Below are 19890 nucleotides of genomic sequence, written 5' to 3' on the forward strand. Positions count from 1 at the left end.
AGGGGTAGCCAAGCTGAGCACCACTGACAGAGCTGTGCATCCCCCCAGCTGTACGGGCAGCTCCCCAAGTTCCAGGACGGAGACCTTACCCTGTACCAGTCCAATGCCATCCTGCGACACCTGGGCCGCTCCTTGGGTAAGTCCTGATGCTGCAGGTGGCCCAGTTCAGGGCAGGGGTCAACGAGCATCGACCAGGGTTCCTGAGCATCTGCTCAGTGCTGGCCCCCTGAACCTGGTCCATTTAAATCAAATTGCTCTGCAACCATGTGGAGTGGGGGCGGTGGAGATTATCTAACTTGCCTAAGGTCAGGCCTGGGTCTCCCAGTGATTCTTGCCCTGTAGCAGGCCACCTCCCACTGAATTCTGAGCATGGACTCAGACGGTCCCTTTCTTCATCCACAACCTCCTCCCTCCTCCCTGGCGGAGGCTCACAGGCAGCCATGTGGCCTGTCTGGTGGGTCAGGTTGCAGTGGCTGGTCAGGCTCCCCATCACGCTGTCTGCTCTCCCACCACCCCAGGGCTGTATGGGAAGGACCAGCGGGAGGCGGCCCTGGTGGACATGGTGAACGATGGTGTGGAGGACCTTCGCTGCAAGTACGTCACTCTCATCTACACCAACTACGTAAGTGCAGGCACGGGGATGGTCACTGAAAACAGAGAAAGAAAGGGGATGGTTTCCTTCTCGCCCACCACCACACCCCTCAGGCGGCTCTGGCCGATGCCTCCCTTGGGCCGCTTCTGGCTCTGCGGCAGGGCGGCCAAGAGCCATTACGGACTGGACACAAGCCTCGGCCTCCCTGCCTGGTAGAGGGACCCGGTCAAGCAGCAGGCAGTGGCAGAACAGCAGACATCCAGCCAGAGGACCCCTGATCCACAGCTGGGGGAGGTCAGGAGGGCTTCCTGGAGGAGGTGCAGGAGGAGGAAGATGTAGAGTCAGCTTTTAGAAGGGGTGCCAGCACTTTCAGCAGCACAGGGTGTGCGGGCACGGAGCACATTCAGGGACTTGGGACCAATTTAGCAGAGGCAAGGCATGTGTGCCTCTGTGTCGTGTGTGTGTGTGTGTGTGTGTGTGTGTGTGTGTGTGTGTGTGTGTGTGTAAGGAGATGGAGCTGGAGGGGCAGGGGGCCCAGGTCCTGAAGGCCTTGAACCAGCTGGCTTGGATGCTCTTTGCGGAGTCTAAGGAAGGTGGTATCTGAATATGAGTTCTAGAAGGATCCTGCAAGGCGTTTGCAAGTCCTGTGAGTGATCGTGGCAAGAGTGGGCTAGAAAAGAATCAGCAGCCGAGGTGGATGGGCTGTGGCGATAGCCAGAGGTGGGGAGTGAGGAGAGGAGGGGCTGAGGCTGGGTAGGTGGCGGTTCACTGAGATGGGCCAGACAGAAGGGGCATCTCCGGGCAGGGGCAGGGGCGGGCAGCAGTGTGAGTGTCAGGCGAATGACACACAGTGTGGTATCTTTCTGGCAGGAGGCGGGCAAGGAGGACTATGTGAAGGCACTGCCCCAGCACCTGAAGCCTTTTGAGACCCTGCTGTCCCAGAACCAGGGTGGCGAGGCCTTCATTGTGGGTAACCAGGTGAGCTGGCCCTGTCCTGCCCCTTCCACACCCCCCTCTTCTTAAAGATGGCAAACAGGTAGAGAGGGCACGTGAGCCATTGGTTCAGTAAAGCTGAGCAGACCTAGGGACGGACCGGCTCAGGCCCCCTGCCCCCCCACCTCCCACACCCACTGAGTCCCTGTCCCCCCTGCCCTGCAGATCTCCTTTGCGGACTACAGCCTCCTGGACTTGCTCCGGATTCACCAGGTCCTGGCTCCCCACTGCCTGGACTCCTTCCCTCTGCTCTCAGCCTACGTGGCCCGCCTCAGTGCCCGGCCCAAGCTCAAGGCCTTCCTGGAGTCCCCTGAGCACGTGAACCGCCCCATCAATGGCAACGGGAAACAGTGAGGGTTTGTGGCAGTCTCCACCAGTGGCAGGGAGCTGCCTGCTTCCCTTTCCCCGGGATCAATAAAATTTCTAAGAGAGAAGCAGTGCTGTGAGCATTGAGTTTTTCAGGGAGGGGGCTCCCTGATCCTCTCATGCTTGGGGGAGGGACAGGGCAGTTGGCTAGGATACCTGAATCCTTAAACAATCAGAGTGTCTTCCTGGAGCCCTCAACCCTGTCTGTGTTTACTGAAGTCCAGAAACAGAAAAAAAAAAAACTGAAACAGGAAGAGAAATTAACCATGGTCCCTGCCCTGGAGGTGGCCACAGTCTAGAGAGAACAGGCTCACTGAAATAAACATGCTTTCTGGTCTCAGCACACCACCTGCCGGAGGGCCTCCATCCAGGACAGCAGGCGCTGAGGGACCCTTGACTGAGGAGGGACGTGGGGAGGAGCTGAGCCACTCAGAGCAGCCCTGGCTGGGTCCGGTCGGTGGGAGGGTCAGTCACCTGCTCAGGTGGGACTCTCCTTGCTTCCGCACGCACCCTGGGCATGGGAGCAACACTGGGCGATCTGGGTGGTTCACCTACCCCCTCCTCTCACCATTCTTGCTAGCTGGGCAAACAACAACCCAGCCTGGGTGAGCTGGCTGTGGGGTGCAGTGGGGAGGCATTGGGCTGCAAACAGGTTGGGGCTCTGGGGGCTCCCAGGGATGGCTGGAGGGGAGGGGCCATGGGAGGCCCCCACCATGGTGCAGCCTGGAGGAGCAGACCCTTCTCTGGGGAGACTTTGCCCAGTGTCGGAGCCTCCTGCCCAAAGGGGAGAACCTCTCCGGAAGTCAACCCCTCTACTTCTGAAAGAACTGATAGCAGGTTGAGACTTCCAGGAAATGTCACTTGAGGACCCGGGAGGCAGGCATTTGTGTGGTGACTAAGGTGTCCTGCCTGCATGCTGCAGGGGTGGTGGGTTGGCAGAGGAATACCTGCACCCATCCCACTTAGGGGCTGTTTGTGGTGTCAAAGCCATCATGGGTGCAGCATCACGACAGAATGCCTGAACACCCTCAGAGGGCCCCAGGAGCACAGAACAGCTGAGAGCAGTGTCATCCGGCAGGTGGCTGGGGAGATGGGTTAGAGGCTGGAACAGACATTGTAGTAGGGGACTCTTTGTTCAGAAAGGGTGGATCGAAACCGAAGGGGCATGTATCCCCGAACCATCTATAGCTGCCCTTGGAAATAATGATAATTGCTAAAGCTTATCAAGTACCTTCAATGCCTGGTGTTATACTCAATTAGTATATTACCTTCCTTAGTCCTTACCGCCCTTGAGTAGGTACTCTTATCCCTATTTATGAATGAAGAAACAGTCACAGAAAGTTTCAGTAACTTGCTGATGTGTGAATATTCATAGTTCAGGCACCAGCAAGGTTTTTCATAGTATTTCTCGTGATCACAACAGGTTGAAGACAGACCAGGTGTCCAACAGGAGACTGGCTAAATACATTAGTTGCACACACACAGTGAGTTTTGCTGCTGTGAAAAAAAGCCAGGACGCCTGGATCAGGCCTTTTTGGAGTACAGGAGGCTGGGCCAACAGTGCAGCCCTCTTTGCAAGAGACTTTTTTCTATTGTTCACCCATGACATATGGGAAAATAACACTTCCCTGTCCCCTCTGCGGTTGGGAGGGGCCGTATAACATGCTCTGGTCACTGGACTGTGGGCAGAGCAGGTGAATCCCTTCCAAGGATGACATGGAGCAGGACGTGTGGTGTGGTTGAAAAGTGGCCTTGTGGTGTTACACTGCTGGCATTTTCGAGTTGCCTGTTATTGCAGCATAACCTGACCCATCCTGTCTGGCCCATCCTTTACCCTCAGCTCAGCCTAAGGGAATCCAGTCACCTCCCAACTTTGTCCTGTGTCTGAAGATGATCAGGCAAGGGAAGAGGGCGATGACTCTAGGGTATTATCCCACCCTGAGACTAGGTCCCTCTGGCTCTCCCAGACCAGGCCCTGAGAGCTTTAAGTGATGGGAACTGACAAAATGTCTTCATCTGGCTGTGGAGGAAGACTCCAAGCTGAGGGAGGTAATCAGAGAGAGGCTAAAGGGCCCAGCCCTCTCCTTGGCATGGACATTTGGCTGCAGGGCCAAAGTAGGACAGACTCTCCTGGGGACAGCACCTGAACCTGGAGACCCTGGCCAGGTGACTTGGGCCACTAGGGAGAACAAAGGATGGTTTCAGCGCCAGGCCTGGCCTGCTGCTTCTGCCTGGGAGCACACTTCCCTTGCGAACCTAAGTCCACTGCAACCCAAAGGCCCATCCCCACAGACCGACGGGGACTGTCTGCGCTCCACCACCTCCTGACCACAGCACCTCCCTCATCTCTCCTTTGGAAACTCCACTTCCCTCCTAGCTGGTTCTAGCTGCCCTCTGCGAAAGTAAAGACCAGCAAATGAGCACAAGCAGTGCTGTATGCAAAGAGCTGGCCCCAACAAGGGAATCAGCTGCTGCCACTTGATTGGCAGAGCTCAAAGGCAGGCAGAGGAGTGGGAAAACTTTACGGGGGAAAAGAGGCGACTTCAGGTGTGCCCTGGGGAGCTGTGGGGGCTAACTGGAAGTGGGGCATCCCATGTCACTGCTTAGGGGAGCAAATTTGACTTCCTCTGGTTGGTCCTGAGTTGGAAGAGGAGATAAAAATTAAGGAAGCTGTCATTTATTAATTTGGGACAATTATTACGAGGGTTATCGTTGGCTTCCTGGATTGTTTCTAGAGACAGCAGTCTGACTTCCTAGAAGTCTGCCCTATAACAGGCTGGCTTCCTGCCCGGTTATTGCAGATAAAAGGGTGGTTTCCTGGCAGGTTGCGGTAGGTTGTGGGTCAGATTCTATTTCCATACGCGGTCTGGCCGTTGCCCATTGTGTATTCAGTCTCCTCTGCAGAGAGGTGACCCCAGCCACAGCAACTGGAAGCCTTTTCCTCAGGCATTCACCTTGAGTGGAGAAATCCTGTAGGGAGAAAGCAGCAGCCCACACATTCTCCTTTCAGGAACAGTGTCTGGCTCATTTCTGGGCCCTGGAGGAGACTGAAGACTCATGGGGCACCAGAGGATCAGTCTGAGTTGCCCATGAGAACACCGAGACAGAGATGGTGTGCTAAACAGCACTGCTTCCGGGGCTCGTGCTTACTGAGGGACCCGGGAAACTGCAGGAGTTGGTGATTCACGTGGCCAACATGCTTGTCACCTGCCACATCTGGCCTGGAGGGCCTGGGGTGGGCAGCCCTGAAGAACCCTGGAGGAGGCAGCTCTCCATGGTGAAGAACTTTGAGTGGCACCTCTCACTGCCCACTTTGCCAGGAAGGAGAGAAGCCCAAGGTCGGCCTCCAAATTCCTGGGCAGAGGGGCTTCCTAGGTGGCACAGTGGTGAAGAATCTGCCTGCCGATGCAGGGGACATGGGTTCGATCCCTGCTCCAGGAAGATCCCACATGCTGCGGAGCAACTAAGCCCACATGCCACAGCTGTTGAGCCTGCACTTTAGAGCCTGTGAGCCGCAACTATTGAGCCCATGTGCTGCAACTACTGAAGCCCACATGCCTAGAGCCTGTGCTCCACAACAAGAGAAGCCACGGCAATGAAAGGCCTGCACACCACAATGAAGAGTAGCCCGCACTCTGCAACTAGAGAAAGTCAGTGCACAGCAAAAAAGACCCAACACAGCCAGTTAAATAAATAAATAAATAAATAAATTTATTTTAAAAAAAAGTCCTGGGCAGAGGCCTGTGCTCAGGAACTTGGAAGGGGCAAGGTTGGGGGTGGGGAGGCTGGCGTTGAGGTTGTTGGCATAAAAGATTAAGAGAGGGCTTAGGGTGGCCGGTTGGGACCACCCTGCTGCAGAAAAGGACTCCAAACAATCGGGGGCGCTGACTGCTAGAAGGCTCGCTGCTTCCTCCTACCCCTGCCGACCCAGTACCTACTCGGTGGGTTTCCAGGTACCTATTGCTGCAGAACAAACTTGGTAGCATCACTCTCTATTTGGAATCCAGGCCGGGCGCCGTAGGCCTGGCGTTGCATAGGCCTGGGTTAGCCTCTGGTCCTCGCCACATGCAGTGGACGAGGCTGGCAGCCTCCGGGCCTGGCGGCGGGTCCCCATGCTCCACCCGCGCCGCCCTCCCGCCCAGCTTCCGGAGCATGCGCAGAGAGGCCGGTACCCGGGTGCGAGAGCAGGGAGGGTCTCCGCGAGGAGTGGAAACTGACCCAACAGCAGCGTCAGTGTCCCCCAAGCCTGCCACGAAGTTTACAGTCCCCTCAGTCACCCAGAACTTCCATCACACTTCCTGGTCACTCCTAACACGACAAATATTAACGGACAACAAACAATTGCCAGATGTTTGAGGGAAATCTCTAACACAAAAGAGACAATAATTAAAAGGCGGGGAAAAAGGAACTCAGAGAAGATAGAGACTGCTCAGGCTGTGTGTGAGAAAACTGCAAATAACTTTAATCGTTACCTTCAGGGAGATAAGAAAAGTTATTACATCCAGAAGATGAAAGAAGGCTATGAAAAAGAACGTTCGCAGAAGAATTAAAAATATGAGAGCAGAAATGAAAAATCTCAGAAGGTAACGGAAAAATACGTATGAAAATAGAACAAAAAAGATAGCGTGGAAAGATGAGAAAAATAGAGTATTATTCGAGGAAGTCTAGAGAGAGAGAGAGAAGAGGGTAGAAAAAAATAGTAGGGAGCAGACTATCAAATGCATCATATTTTCTCAGGACTGAAGAAGATGAGCTTTCACGTTGAAAGGCACAATGAATGCCCGGCACATTGAATGAAAAAGGAGCAAAGACTGATACAAAAGCAGATTATGAAATTCCAGAGCCCCTAGAAGGCAAATGAAGACCCTGCAACCTTCCCGAGAGAGAAAAACACCATACACAAGGGGATAAAGAATTTGAAATTGCATCAGGTATGTTTGTGGTGATGATGAAGCATGTACACAAATACTCTGACACTTCGGTATCTCTGTGCCTTCCCGGGGAAACTGGGCAGGTCCTTGCTGCTGTCTCAGCGAAGAGAAAACAGCGGAAGCCACATGGTGGGGCTTCCCAGGCTAAGTTTGAGAAGGGCACACAGCTTTGCAGTTTCTCTTGGGACACATTGTGCAAAAGGTCCAGCCACCCTGAGGCTGCCACAGAGAGAGTCCACGTGGAGAGACCAGAGATGGGGAGAAAGAGGGAGGGAGAGAGCTGTGATGAAGGCACACCTGCTTCCAGCTGCCCAGCCCTGGAAGTGACACCCTTTACTTCTGTCCCATCCAGATACAAGGGGGCACTGTGCCCAGGAAGAGGAAATAAGTTTGTAACGTCTAGTCAGTCCCTACCACATACAACATCAGATATGTGCATATATGGGAACCTGATGTGTGATAGCACTGGCGTTGCAAATATTGAATAAGTGTGAAGAGTTATTTAGTATTAATAAAACTGATTCACCGTATTGAGAAAAATGACTGGACCCTTACCTCACATCATTTACCACAGTAAACTCCAGTGGTTCTCAACTGATCTGTCCGCATAACCTGTCCCCAAAATTATGTTTGGCCACGTCTGGAGATATTTTTGTTGTCACAACTTACAGAGTGCTGCTGGCACTTAGAGATGCTGCTAGACATCTCACCATGCCCAGGACAGCCACCCACAACAAAGAATTGTACAGCCCCAAAGGTCCACAGTGTCAAGATTCAAAAACCCTGCCATAGGATTCACCTACATGTGAATGAGAAAAATAAAATAGTAACAGAAAAAAAGTAAGAGGTTTCTTTATGACCTTGGACTGGGGATGAATTCCTTAAACAAGGCCCCCAAATGAATGAACTTGACCACATCAAACTGAGGATTTCTCTTGTACAGTGATGGTTATGATTTATCAGACTATCAGACAGATGATAAACTCAAAGGAAATATATTTGCCACAGCTGACAGGGGGAGGGAGGACCAGTGGTTTATAATGTTGGAGATGGTGTTCCCGCTAATCTGTCAGAATCCCCCCAAAGCCACAAAGACCGTAAAAAGCCAAACACACACTCCATCTCTCAAGTACGTAGGCGACGTCTGAAGTGATTACAGTTATGAGGTTTCATGCACCCTGATATTCATAAAGCAAAAGCTGATGGGAAGACGGGGACCTAGGCAACTGGAAACAACAAATGTCAAACTTGGAAATAAAAAAACAGAGAAGGCACTGTCCTTTCAATTGCTCACGGGACCTTTGCTATAGTAACCATATGTCATGGCGCAGAGAAAGTTTTAGAACATTCCAGAGGGAGAGAGAGGAACAGTACAGACAACAGTCTCTCATTATAAGGCAATAAAATGAAAAATAATAAAACCCAGGAAACAAAAAGACAGTAAGGTTTACAGTTATAATATTTATATTTATAAATTTCTCTTACAATGGCATGGAACTTCCCTGGTGGTCCAACGGTTAGGACTCTGAGCTTCCACTGCAGGATACACAGGTTCGATCCCTGGTTAGGGAACTAAGATCCCGCATGCCACACGTGCGACCAAAAAAAAAAGAGAAAAAGAAAAAAAATGGCATGTCAAAAAAGAAATCAAAACCAAAATTGCAGAACTTCTAGCAAATTATGATAAAGAAGGACCATATATCAGAAGCATTGGTCTGCTTGTCTCGATTACTCTAGTTTTATAATTAGTCTTGCCATCTGGCAGGGCAGATTCCCCCCAACCCTCTTGTTCTTCAAAATTGGTTTGGCCATTCCTGGCCCTTTGTTCTTCTATATCTATTTTAGAACCAGTCCTGCCAGTTCTATGAAAAGCCTCGATGGGATTTTGACTGGAATTGCAATGAGTTTGTATATTACCTTGGAAAGATGTGACATCTTTATGATATTGTCACCCCACCTGGTAAAGTCCCCTCAGCAGCTGCAGTGCTGGCTGGAGGCAAAGTGAATGTGGGATTCATGAAGGAGGAAGGAAGTCATAAATACTGGCTATGGCGTCAGGACCCTTTGCAGCAGTGGAGCCCCCTCCATGTGTCCTTTGTGGCTCTGAGTTGTGTATATTGGGAGGAAATTGACTTTGGGAGGTGCAAAGTGGTCACAGGAGGAAGAACATGTAATAGAAGATGAACAGCTCAACCTGTTTCTAATAAACACTCAACGGGTTTTTCTTCTTTGCTGATTTATAAGGTAGGGCCTGGCATTTCTAAAAACTGAACCTCGAGTCTCACATTTCTAACAGCTTGGGATTAGTTGAGGGGGTGTGTAAACTCTTCCTGGTGTCTGTCATCCCAAATAACCGTCAAGGGCTACACACAGCAAAGAAGAGCCTAGAGCTTTCGTGTTAAGGGACAAAGGGGGTGTAGGAAGAATGTCAAGGGACGACTTGGGGATGGGAGAAGGACCAACATGGAGACACTCCAGATACCCAGACCTGATCTACTGGGTATCTGAGTGTGGGTCTGCTGCCAGGGAGGTGCGGGGGTGGGTGGGCAGAGGGGACTGTACTGGTCCCTGGGACCTGTGCCCAACTGAGACTTCACGGGTGCTCCCTGATGGAAACTGCAGATGGTGCCCAGGACCAGTATAAGCCAAAGAGGGACCCTGAGACACTGGCAGGCTGACAGGGAATGGCTCTCGCACCAGGACTAGAGGGTCTGCAGAGCACATGAGGGCACCCTGCCCTGGTGAGCAGGGAGGGAGGCTGGGTCACATGCATTGTTAATTGTGTTGCTTGCCCCAAGTGCACTCACCTTGTCCTATGTGTACTTCACCAACCATGACTGATCAACCTTACTTTCTCGAGTTTAAATTAATGGAAAAAAAAAAAGAGAGAGAAAGAGATGTCCAGTTCTAGATATTAGAGTAGAACCTGAAATGCACCCTATCCTTCTCAAACACATCAAAATCAGAGAAAGAAATAAAGTGTTAGTAATGACATTCCAATCACATTGAAATGAAACAGGGAAACAAGGCTCTCTTTGAAGGAAAGAAATAGGAAGAAACCCACAGCCTGGGGTGGGAGTTGAAGCCTTGTGACTCAGCCAGGAAGCAGGAACACAACCAAGCTGAATGCACAGGGCTTGGGGCCAAGTCCTCCGTCTGTACCCAGCGCTGGGGGAGCAAGGCTGAGAGTCTTCCGTGACTGAGGCCAGGTCTTCACCAGGAGTGTGAAGCAGGGGGCCAGAAATGCCCTCCCTGCCAGGTCACAAACAGGGCCAACACAGAAAACAGGAGTGCAGAATTTGGGATGGAAGTAAGTACAGAGGGAAGCAGTATACCTGTTTTTGTTTCATATTCAGCAGGAGGCTAGACACATTAACTGGCTTTTGCTGGAAAATGAAATTTTGGCATGACTGTTAAAAATGTAAGGGAAACCACTAAAAATAGAAATAAACTATATAACTTTCAAATCAATACTGGGGAAGAAGGGAATAACACAAAGAAAACTCAATTAATTCAATAGAAGTCCGGAAAATAGAGGAAAAAGAAATAAAGAGAAAGAATGCTATAGAGAAAACACAATATAACATGGCAGATATATGTCCCAGTGGCAATACCAATAAATGCAAACAGGCCAGACTCTCTTTTTAAAAGACAGAGACTGATTGGGTGAAAATAAAACCAAATGAAATTTAATTAGATGTTGTTTTTAAAGGCATCCCTAAAACAAGAGAAAGATTGAAAATACAAAGAAAGAAACTCCAAATACTAATAAAAAGAAAGTTCGTGTAGCAATAGTAATATCAGAGATCCTAGACCTCATGGCAAAACTGTTAAAAGAGATGCAGAGAAATATTTTATATTAGAAAGAGGAACAACCAATTGGGAAAACATTCTTTAAAATATAGGTGTTCAGGGATTTCCCTGGCAGTTCAGTGGTTGAGACTTTGCCTTCTAATGCAGGGGCTGTGGGTTTGATCCCTGGTCAGGGAGATAAGATCCCACATAACTTCCAGCAGAAAAACCAATACATAAAGCAGAAGCAACATTGTAATAAAATCAATAAGGACTTTAAAAATAGTCCACATCAAAAAAAAACTTTAAAAAAATAAATAAAATATAGGTGTTCAAAATTGGCTCAAGGAAATAAATAGCCATAAAAGAAATGGAAATGGTCACCAGATCACCTCTAAGCAGTGGCCCCAGTTCCAGATGGCCTTACTGTGAGTTCTGGTGACACTTCAGAAAATGATCACTTTTATCCTCTGAAAACTCTTGCAATGATAGGAAAAGGTAGAAAGGGGTACATCTCATTTTAACAAAACTGGACAAGATCCCCTAGAGAAAATAAAACCATAGGCTACCCTCACTTATGAGGGTACAGCAGTCAGTACAGTGAAAAAAATATGACAGCATGACCAAAACCTTTGTCCCTGGAATGATAACAAATAAGAACAGCAAACACTTATAAAGCATTTACAATGTTCCAGGCCCTGTCCTAAAGACTTTACAGAGATTAAAACATTTAATCATTTCAATGAGCCATGAAGCACAGAGAGGTCAAGGAACTTTTACAATGACACACAGCTGGTAGGTAGTAGAGCCCAAGATTTAGTCCCCACTGGCTTCAAACTGTTCTCTTAGTATAACGAGGAAGAGCTAAATCGGACCCCATGTTAGATCTGTTTCTTTGACTTTAACCTTTGTTTTTCACTGCTTTTGTTATTATAATCATACATGATGGCTTGCCTCAGGGAACCCTGCCCCTCTGCCTGAATGTTAACCTAAAGTGCCTCTGTTCAGCTCACAGGTAGGCAATCTGCCCTGCCCACCTGTAAATAGCTGCCAGAAAGGAGAAATTAACACATCCCCTCCCAGAGGCTGGTCATTCCAGATGTTTTGCAAGAGTGATAGCCCTTCTTACTTTACTTCCCTGAGCCTCTCCCTCTCTATTCTGCCTTTTTACTTTACTTCCTCACCGTCTCTCCCTCTCTGATTCTATAAAAGGAACTGACCTCCAGACCCCGATAATATGGTTTTTTCAAAGACATTAGTCTGCCATCTTCTTGGTCTGCTGGCTTTCTGAAAAAAGTCATATTCCTTGCCTCAATACCTCATCTGATTCTTTGGCCTGTCATGCGGGGAGCAGAGCCAGCTTGGACTAAGTAACATTAGTGGCCTCAGTCTGCCACCCCTTAAGGTCACGGATAGTTCAGTAGATTAGAAAAAAAGATTGATGCAATTAAGAAGAAAGAAGAAACACAATATGATCATCTCAGATGCAGAAGAAGCATTTAGTGAAACTGTGCCTTAATGTAATCAAGGTCTCTATCAGAAGCTTCAGTAAACCTCATACTTATAGGCTGCCTTGACAATTGTCACACATAGGCTTTTTTTTTTTTTTTTTTTGCCATGCAACATGCTTGTTTTAAGATAAAAAATGGGCCAAAGTCTTCAGCACATTTTACAGTCCTGCCTAACTGGAAGAGATATCCATTTCCAAGGTTCCTCTGGGCAACCAGCCAAACCACATGCAGATCTGGCAGGGCAATCCAAATTTCATTGCCTGGAACCACCCCACTCCCATTCACCATACACACAGTTTGTAAGCTAGCCATTTGGAGGTTCAAGGTCATTCTTTGGCATGACTCTGACTGATGAGGGAAGAAGATGGTCTGTGGTAGAAGAAGGCAATAAAGGATGTTGCAGAAAAGACTAGATGCTCTCGTGAATGTTTCCAGTCTCCAGCTTTTTCTAGAAAGATTATAAAGTATTAGTGCTTAAAATTCCATCTCCTTTTGCATCTGCATCAGTGGTTCTTTTCTGCAGTCACTCTGCCTTTATTTTCACAAGCAGCTCTTACTAATTGGGGGGGGGGGGGACATAGTCAGATACTCACTGCAGGAATTCCATTTCTGAGCTTCCAGTGAAAACGCGTTGGCCTAAGGAAACCTAGAGGCACATGAAATGAAAAGGAGAAGTAAAAATTCTAACAAATGGAGTTGGGAATTTTAATATTAAGCCTTTACACACTCCCATTAAAGTCACGCACCATATAAGGAAGCTCACTACTACACTATTCGACCTTATTCTGAAGCTCTTAGTTGATGAAATAAGAAAAAGAAACTAGAACCTGACATTAGAAAGGAAGATATTAGACTCATTATTTCTCAACAATACATTATCAGCATAGAAAACAGAAAAGCTTCAATGGACAAACTTTCTAATGAGGGAGTCCATTAAGGGTTCTAGATATAACATCAATAAAGGTGAAATAATAGTGCCCTATTCACAAACAACAATTAGAAAATGTTGTCAGAACAGAGATCACAAAAACATAAAAGCACAAAACATCACTTAAAATTACTGTATTAAAAAATGTGCAGAATTATAAAAAATTCTAAATGTTTAGTGAAGGACCCAAAGGATCTGGAAAAATGAGGAGTGGCATCACTTTGCTGGGTGGGAACGAGGCAGGAGACAGATGGGTCCCCAGGGCAAACAGTCTGAATTCATTCCCTGTGGACCGATGCTCTGAGACAGGAATAATGGGACAATTGGGAGAGAAGGCTGGGCCCTGCCCAGATAGAATATGAGACCACATATTCCTTATTTTCGAAGTCAGCAGACCTCCCCGACCACACACGTGCAGAAAGCCTCCTTGGAGGTCAAAAGGGGAGTGATGCCAAGTGGCCAAACCCACCCATAGGCCTCTTCGGTGGAATCCATCTTGGCTGAGATGCACATGCACACATGGGAAAATCCTGAGATACACCAAATATGAACCAGGCAAATCAAAATGATTGGTCAAAGGAAACATGGAAGAAATGCCCCATATAAGTGATTTAAACTGCCACAAGGGCGCGACTCTCTCTGAGCCCGCTCACATCTTTCCACAAGTATTCTGCTCCTTTTTTTTCCCTAATAAATACTTTACTTGTTTCACTACTTTCCATCTTTGTGGAAATTCTTTTCTGCAAAGCTGTAGGGTCAGGGCCGTGTCACTGACCACTGGTCTGGCGACTGGTGCTCTCAGCACCGCTTCGCAACCTCAATCACTGACCGGGAGCTGAAGCCCGGCTTCAAGCCGCTGTGGGCTGAGGCCACCCGAGATCAGGAAGACTCAATATTGTAAAGATATGGATTTCTCAGGACTTCCCTGGTGGTCCAGTGGTCAAGACTTCACCTTCCAATGCAGTGGGTGTGGGTTCTATCCCTGGTCGAGGAACTAATATGCCTCGTTGCCAAAAAATCAAAACATAAAGCAGAAGCAATATTGTAACAAATTCAATAAAGGGCTTTAAAAAATGGGCCACATCAAAAAAGTAAATCTTAAAAAAAATGTGAATTTCTCCAAATTAATCTATAATCCAGTGCATTTAGTTTAACATTCTTTGGACATTTGCTGTGTCAGGCACTGCTCATTTACTTTTCTCAACCCTAACAGATGTTCTTTCAGGGCATATGTGATCCTAATTTCCCCAATACAGGAAACTGAGGCACAGGTGATAAAATCAATAGGTAGTAAGTGGTGGAAGCAGGATTTTGAATCCAGGCCCTTAACCTTGAAGCTCTAGTGTCACCTGTAGATAACAGGGTTTCTAAATCTATTTGTATCATGGACTAATCTCAAAAACAGTGTTGAGGGACTTCCTATGTAGTGCAGTGGTTAAGAATCTGCCTCCCGATGTAGGGGACACGGGTTCGAGCCCTGCTCCTGGAAGATCCCACATGCTGCAGAGCAACTAAGCCCGTGTGCCACAACTATTGAGCCTGTGCTCTAGAGCCCGTGAGCCACAACTATTGAGCCCATGTGCTGCAACTACTGAAGTCCATGTGCCTAGAGCCGGTGCTCTGCAACAAGAGAATCCACCACAAAGAGGAGCCTGCCCATCACAGTGAAGAGTAGCCCCCACTCTCAGCAACTAGAGAAAGCCCTTGTGCAGCAACGAAGACCCAATGCAGCCAATACAACTAATTAATTTTAAAAAAGATGTTCTTTATTAAAAAAAAAACAAAAAACAAAAAACAGTGTCGAATGAAAAAGGGTGCAGATACCATTACTACAAAGAAAAATCACCAGACACTCACTTTTCTGCAGGTAAATAAATGTACAAATAAAGGTTTTTTTAACAATAAATTTATTTATTTATTTATTGGCTGTGTTGGGTCTGTGTTGCGGTGCTCGGGCTTCTCTTGTTGCTGAGCACGGGCTCTAGGTGCACGGGCTTCAGTACTTGCAGCATGTGGGCTCAAGAGCTGTGGCTTGTGGGCTCTAGAGTGCAGGCTCAGTAGTTGTGGTGCACGGGCTTAGTTGCTCCGCGGCATGTGGGATCTTCCTGGAGTAGGGCTTGAACCCCTGTCCCCTGCATTGGCAGGCGGTTTCTTAATCACTGTGCCACCAGGGAAGACCCAAACGTATTTTTTTTTTAAAGGATTGCAAGATAATATCAGATTCGATAGCATTTGGCTCTAGGGTGGAAGGACTTTAGTTTTTCCTGTTAAGGTCTAAATTTTTAAGAGTCAGTACATTCATATGCTACTATGAAATATTTTTAAATCACCTAGAAAACAGTGGAAACAAATAAGCAAAAGCAATAATGGGGACTAAGTTAGGGCGGTGAAAACCTGTTACTATTTTCTTTTTGCTTATCTGTTTTTCTTCAATTTTCAATGAAGGAAAAAAGTTGATTTTTTTTTCATTTTCCAAATATAAAATTAGATTACAATACTGAGTAAGCACCTCCCTCAAGAAGCTCTGTGCTGTGGGGTGAAGAGGGAAGATCAGATCAAGCTGTCGTCATACTGGGGAGTTGTATGGCATTGGACAGCTACATGTAAAAGAATGAAATTAGAACACTTCCTAACACCATACACAAAAATAAACTCCAAATGGATTAAAGACCTACATGTAAGGCCAGACACTATAAAACTCCTAGAGGAAAACATAGGCAGAACACTCTATGACATACATCAAAGCAAGATCCTTTTTGACCCACCTCCTAGAATCATGGAAATAAAATCAAGAATAAACAAATGGAACCTCATGAAACTTAAAAGCTTTTGCACAGCGAAAGAAACCATAAACAAGACTAAAAGGCAACCCTCAGAGTGGGAAAAAATAATTGCCTATGAAACAACGGACAAAGGATTAACCTCCAAAATATACAAGCAGCTCATGCAGCTTAATACCAAAAAAGCAAATAACCCAATCCACAAATGGGTGGAAGACCTCAATAGACATTTCTCCAAACAAGACATACAGATGGCCAACAAACACATGAAAAGATGCTCAACATCACTAATCATCAGAGAAATGCAAGTCAAAGCCACAATGAGGTATCACCTCACACCGATCAGAATGGCCATCATCACAAAATCTGGAAACAACAAATGTTGGAGAGGGCATGGAGAAAAGGGGACTCTCCTGCACTGTTGGTGGGAATGTAAGTTGGTACAGCCACTATGGAAAACAGTTTGGAGGTTCCTGAAAAAACTACAAATAGAACTACCATATGATCCAGTAATCCCATTACTGGGCATATACCCAAAGAAAACCATAATCCCAAAAGAAACTTGTACCATAATGTTTATTGCAGCACTAATTACAATAGCCAGGACATGGAAGCAACTGAAATGCCCATCAACAAATGAATGGATAAAGAAGATGTGGCATATATATACAATGGAATATTACTCAGCTATAAAAAGGGATGAGATGGAGCTATATGTAATGAGGTGGATAGAACTACAATCTGTCATACAGAGTGAAGTAAGTCAGAAAGAGAAAGACAAATATTGTATGCTAACTCACATATACGGAATCTAAAAATGGTACTGATGAACTCAGTGACAAGAACAAGGACGCAGATACAGAGAATGGACTGGAGAACTCGAGGTTTGGGAGGGGGCGGGGGGTGAAGGGGAAGCTGAGACGAAGCGAGAGAGTAGCACAGACATATATATACTACCAACTGTAAAACAGATAGTCAGTGGGAAGTTGTTGTATAACAAAGGGAGTCCAACTTGAGGATGGAAGATGCCTTAGAGGACTGGGGCGGGGAGGGTGGGGGGGACTTGAGAGGGGGGGAGTCAAGGAAGGGAGGGAATACGGGGATATGTGTATAAAAACAGATGATTGAACTTGGTGTACCCCCAAAAAATAAAAAAATAAAAAAAAAAAGAAGCTCTGTGCTGTGGGGTGAAGAGGGAAGATTAGATCAAGCTGTCGTCACACTGGGGAGTTGTATGGCATGGTGGAAAAAAGCTTCCTGGGAGGTGACATCCAAAGGGCTCCTCAGAAGGAGGAGGAGGAAGGGGAGGAAGATGGATCCTCTGGTGCAAAGCCAGCTTGTATGGGCACAATGATATGAGCTGGAGCTGGAGAGGTCAGCACAGGGCCTTGAGTGCCAGGCCAGGGGGCATGGGCTTTGTTCTGAGGGCACTGGGGAACCATGAAGGGTGTCAGGCAGGGAAGGTTTACAACAATCCTGCTCTTTCCATGGTGCAAAGAAGCGATTGCAGGGGCCAAGACTTGAGGCTGGGAGACCTCAAAGAAGCTTTGCAAAATTCTAGCTGAAAGGTGTTGGGTCACTGCCAAGGTGTAGGGCTTGAAGGCACAGGAATGGTGTGTTCAGAAGGCAGAGTTGGCAGGATGCAGTGGATGTGGGAACAGGGAGGCACTCTTCTTTTTTTTTTTTTTTTTTTTTTTGAGTATTTATTGATTTATTTATTTTGGCTGCACCAGCTCTTAATTGTGGCATGCAGGATCTTTTGTTGTGGCATTCAAACTCTTAGTTGCAGCATGCATGCAGGATCTAGTTCCCCAACCAGGGAACGAACCTAGGCTCCTTGTATGGGGAGCGCAGAGTCTTACCCACTGGACCACCAGGGAAGTCCAGGGAGGCCTCAAGGACGCCTCCCAGCTTCTGGCCTGGAGGCTGGTAGAGGAGACGGATGTGGACAGGGGCATAGGATGAGACAGGTGAGAGCCAGGGTCTGGGATGCCTTGGAAGAGGGCTTCCTGGAGGAGGTAATACTGAGTGAAGCCTGGCAAGTGGGTGCTCTAGATGGGTGGGGACTGAGGGCCACGAGACTGATGGCCAGAGTTCTGGCAGCTGTGCCGTCTTGGGCAGGCAACTCAGCATGGCTAATACACTCTGTCCTCTTCTGAAAACAGGGACTCATCACTCCTATGCCCTTGGTGTGGGAGGATTAAGAAGAAACACATAGCAAGTACTTGGCACAGGGCCTGGTGCTGGGTGAATGGGAGCTCCTGCCCCTCACTCTTAGTTTCCCACCACCCCATGCCCAGCACCTTCCATCTGCAGCATCCCCGAGACTGCCTTCTCCCCACAGCCTTGTGTTCCCTTGACCCAGTTAGACAGGGATGAGGAGAGAATCCACCCTCTGGCTCCATCTTGCCCCCCTTCTGCTGCCCCAGAGGGAGGGAGCCATGGACTCAGGTCTGAGCCCCGGATTAGCTGTGTAATCCCCAGCTCTGTCTAGGCAGTCTCTTTCCCTGCCCAGGAGAGGGGGTCTGGGCCTGGGAGTCAGGACTGCTGGGTCGTGGGCCTGGTATGGCCCTACCCACCTGTGAGCCCTCAGACAGGGTGCCCAGGCTCTTGCCACCTCTTCTGCAAACACCACTGACATCCTGCAATGACTGTCACACGTGTGCCAGTCGTTCTGTGTGTTTGCTGTGTCTGGGATGATCTGGGAAGGAAGAAAGGTCTGGGTTTGATTCCAGTTCTACCACTCTGCAGCGTTACACCCATGGACAACAGAGGAAACCTCCATGGGCCTCAATTATTTTTCACCTAAAAAATGGAGTTAACAGTATTTAGGGCTACTGTGGGGAATATATGAGAAAATAGGGAATATTATTAATATTTTGCAAATAGCACATTTTTGGAGAGATAAGAAAGGATGATTACAGGACCAGAGAATACAGGAGAGAAGACCAAACAGACATGCTTATCATGGGACTCAGAGCCAAAGGGTTCCAGAGAACTGCCAAACTGATTAACAAGAGTTAATCAGGCATACAGCAGAAACGAACACAACATTGGAAAGCAATTATGCTCGAACAAATATGTACCAAAAAAACCCTATAATGGAAAAGAATCTGAAAAAGAATAGCTATGTATATATAACTGAATCACTTTGCTGTACGCCTGAAACTAATACAACATTGTAAATCAAATATACTTTGATTAAAAAAAAAAAAGTTAATCAGCCTTCCAAGACTTCAAGAGGAGGCAAAGAAACAGAGGCCCTCCTCAGGTCAGGGGAGCACTGGGGGGGCACGTGGGGGGGTGTATGCAGAAATGCCCTAAAGCCCCAAGAAGAAGAGGTCCTGGGGAGAGGGGGCAGGATGTGACCTGGGCCTGATGACCCTGTAGGGGAGGGGTTGAGTCCTTAAATGCCAGGTTGCCAAGGCAGTGGGGGGCCGTTCCAGGACTTTGTCCAGGAGTGCCAAGTGCCAAACTCTTCTGACAGGGGCTGAGGAAGGAACGGCTGGGAGAGTTTAGCAGTACCGGCAAGTGGATGTGCTACCCACTGACCCTCTCCACCCTCTTGGCCTCAGCCCAATTTAGGACTCTAGACACAGCTCCTCTGGGAGACCTCCGCCAACAACCCCCTGTCTGCTCCGGCTCCCTGCGGCTACAAGCAATCCTTCCCTGAGCCCAGGGGTGCCCGTGGTAGGCGAGGGGAAAACCACAGTCTGGGAGGGCTTGGACAGGGACCGAATAAATACAAGGGAGTCGTGAGGGTCGGGCTGTAACCGACCTGATTTCTCCTCCATCCCCTCCATACACTTGTGCATACAACAGGAGCACGCGAAACGCGGAACTTGCAGAAAACACCAGAACCCAGCAGAAAGTGACATGAGAGGTTCGTTTGCTTGGGGGCCGAAAGGCTGAGGGTCCGCGGGCTGACGTGAAGGAGCACCGCGCGCCATCAAGAGAGCAAACGGCAGTCCCTCCGATGGGGAAGCCAGGGCCGGAG

At 48.0% G+C, this 19890-nt stretch overlaps 1 protein-coding gene and 1 long non-coding RNA gene across 5 annotated transcripts in view; one reads left to right on the top strand and one right to left on the bottom strand.

The window, feature by feature from the left end:
• The window catches only part of LOC130849984 (glutathione S-transferase P), a 77291-nt gene extending 75272 nt beyond the window's left edge, over positions 1-2019 (top strand). For all 3 annotated transcript variants that reach the window (XM_057729284.1, XM_057729282.1, XM_057729283.1), the window contains exons 4-7: positions 49-136; positions 519-622; positions 1463-1570; positions 1751-2019. In XM_057729284.1, coding sequence (XP_057585267.1) covers positions 49-136; positions 519-622; positions 1463-1570; positions 1751-1939 — 489 coding nt within the window. In that variant the 3' untranslated portion in view covers positions 1940-2019. The remainder of the gene's footprint in view (positions 1-48; positions 137-518; positions 623-1462; positions 1571-1750) is intronic.
• Positions 2020-8373: 6354 nt separating this feature from the next.
• Positions 8374-19884, bottom strand: LOC130849353 (uncharacterized). 2 transcript variants are annotated; one of them, XR_009052723.1, is made up of 4 exons: positions 19672-19884; positions 18473-18594; positions 12779-12831; positions 8375-8454 (listed from the first exon to the last, which is right to left on the bottom strand). It is a non-coding gene; the product is annotated as an uncharacterized LOC130849353 (long non-coding RNA). The 2 variants fall into 2 exon arrangements; XR_009052724.1 differs by lacking the exon at positions 18473-18594 and having other exon boundaries at positions 8374-8454.
• Positions 19885-19890: the final 6 nt, after the last annotated feature.

Source organism: Hippopotamus amphibius, chromosome 3, assembly GCF_030028045.1.
Source record: "Hippopotamus amphibius kiboko isolate mHipAmp2 chromosome 3, mHipAmp2.hap2, whole genome shotgun sequence".
Lineage (NCBI taxonomy): Eukaryota > Metazoa > Chordata > Mammalia > Artiodactyla > Hippopotamidae > Hippopotamus > Hippopotamus amphibius.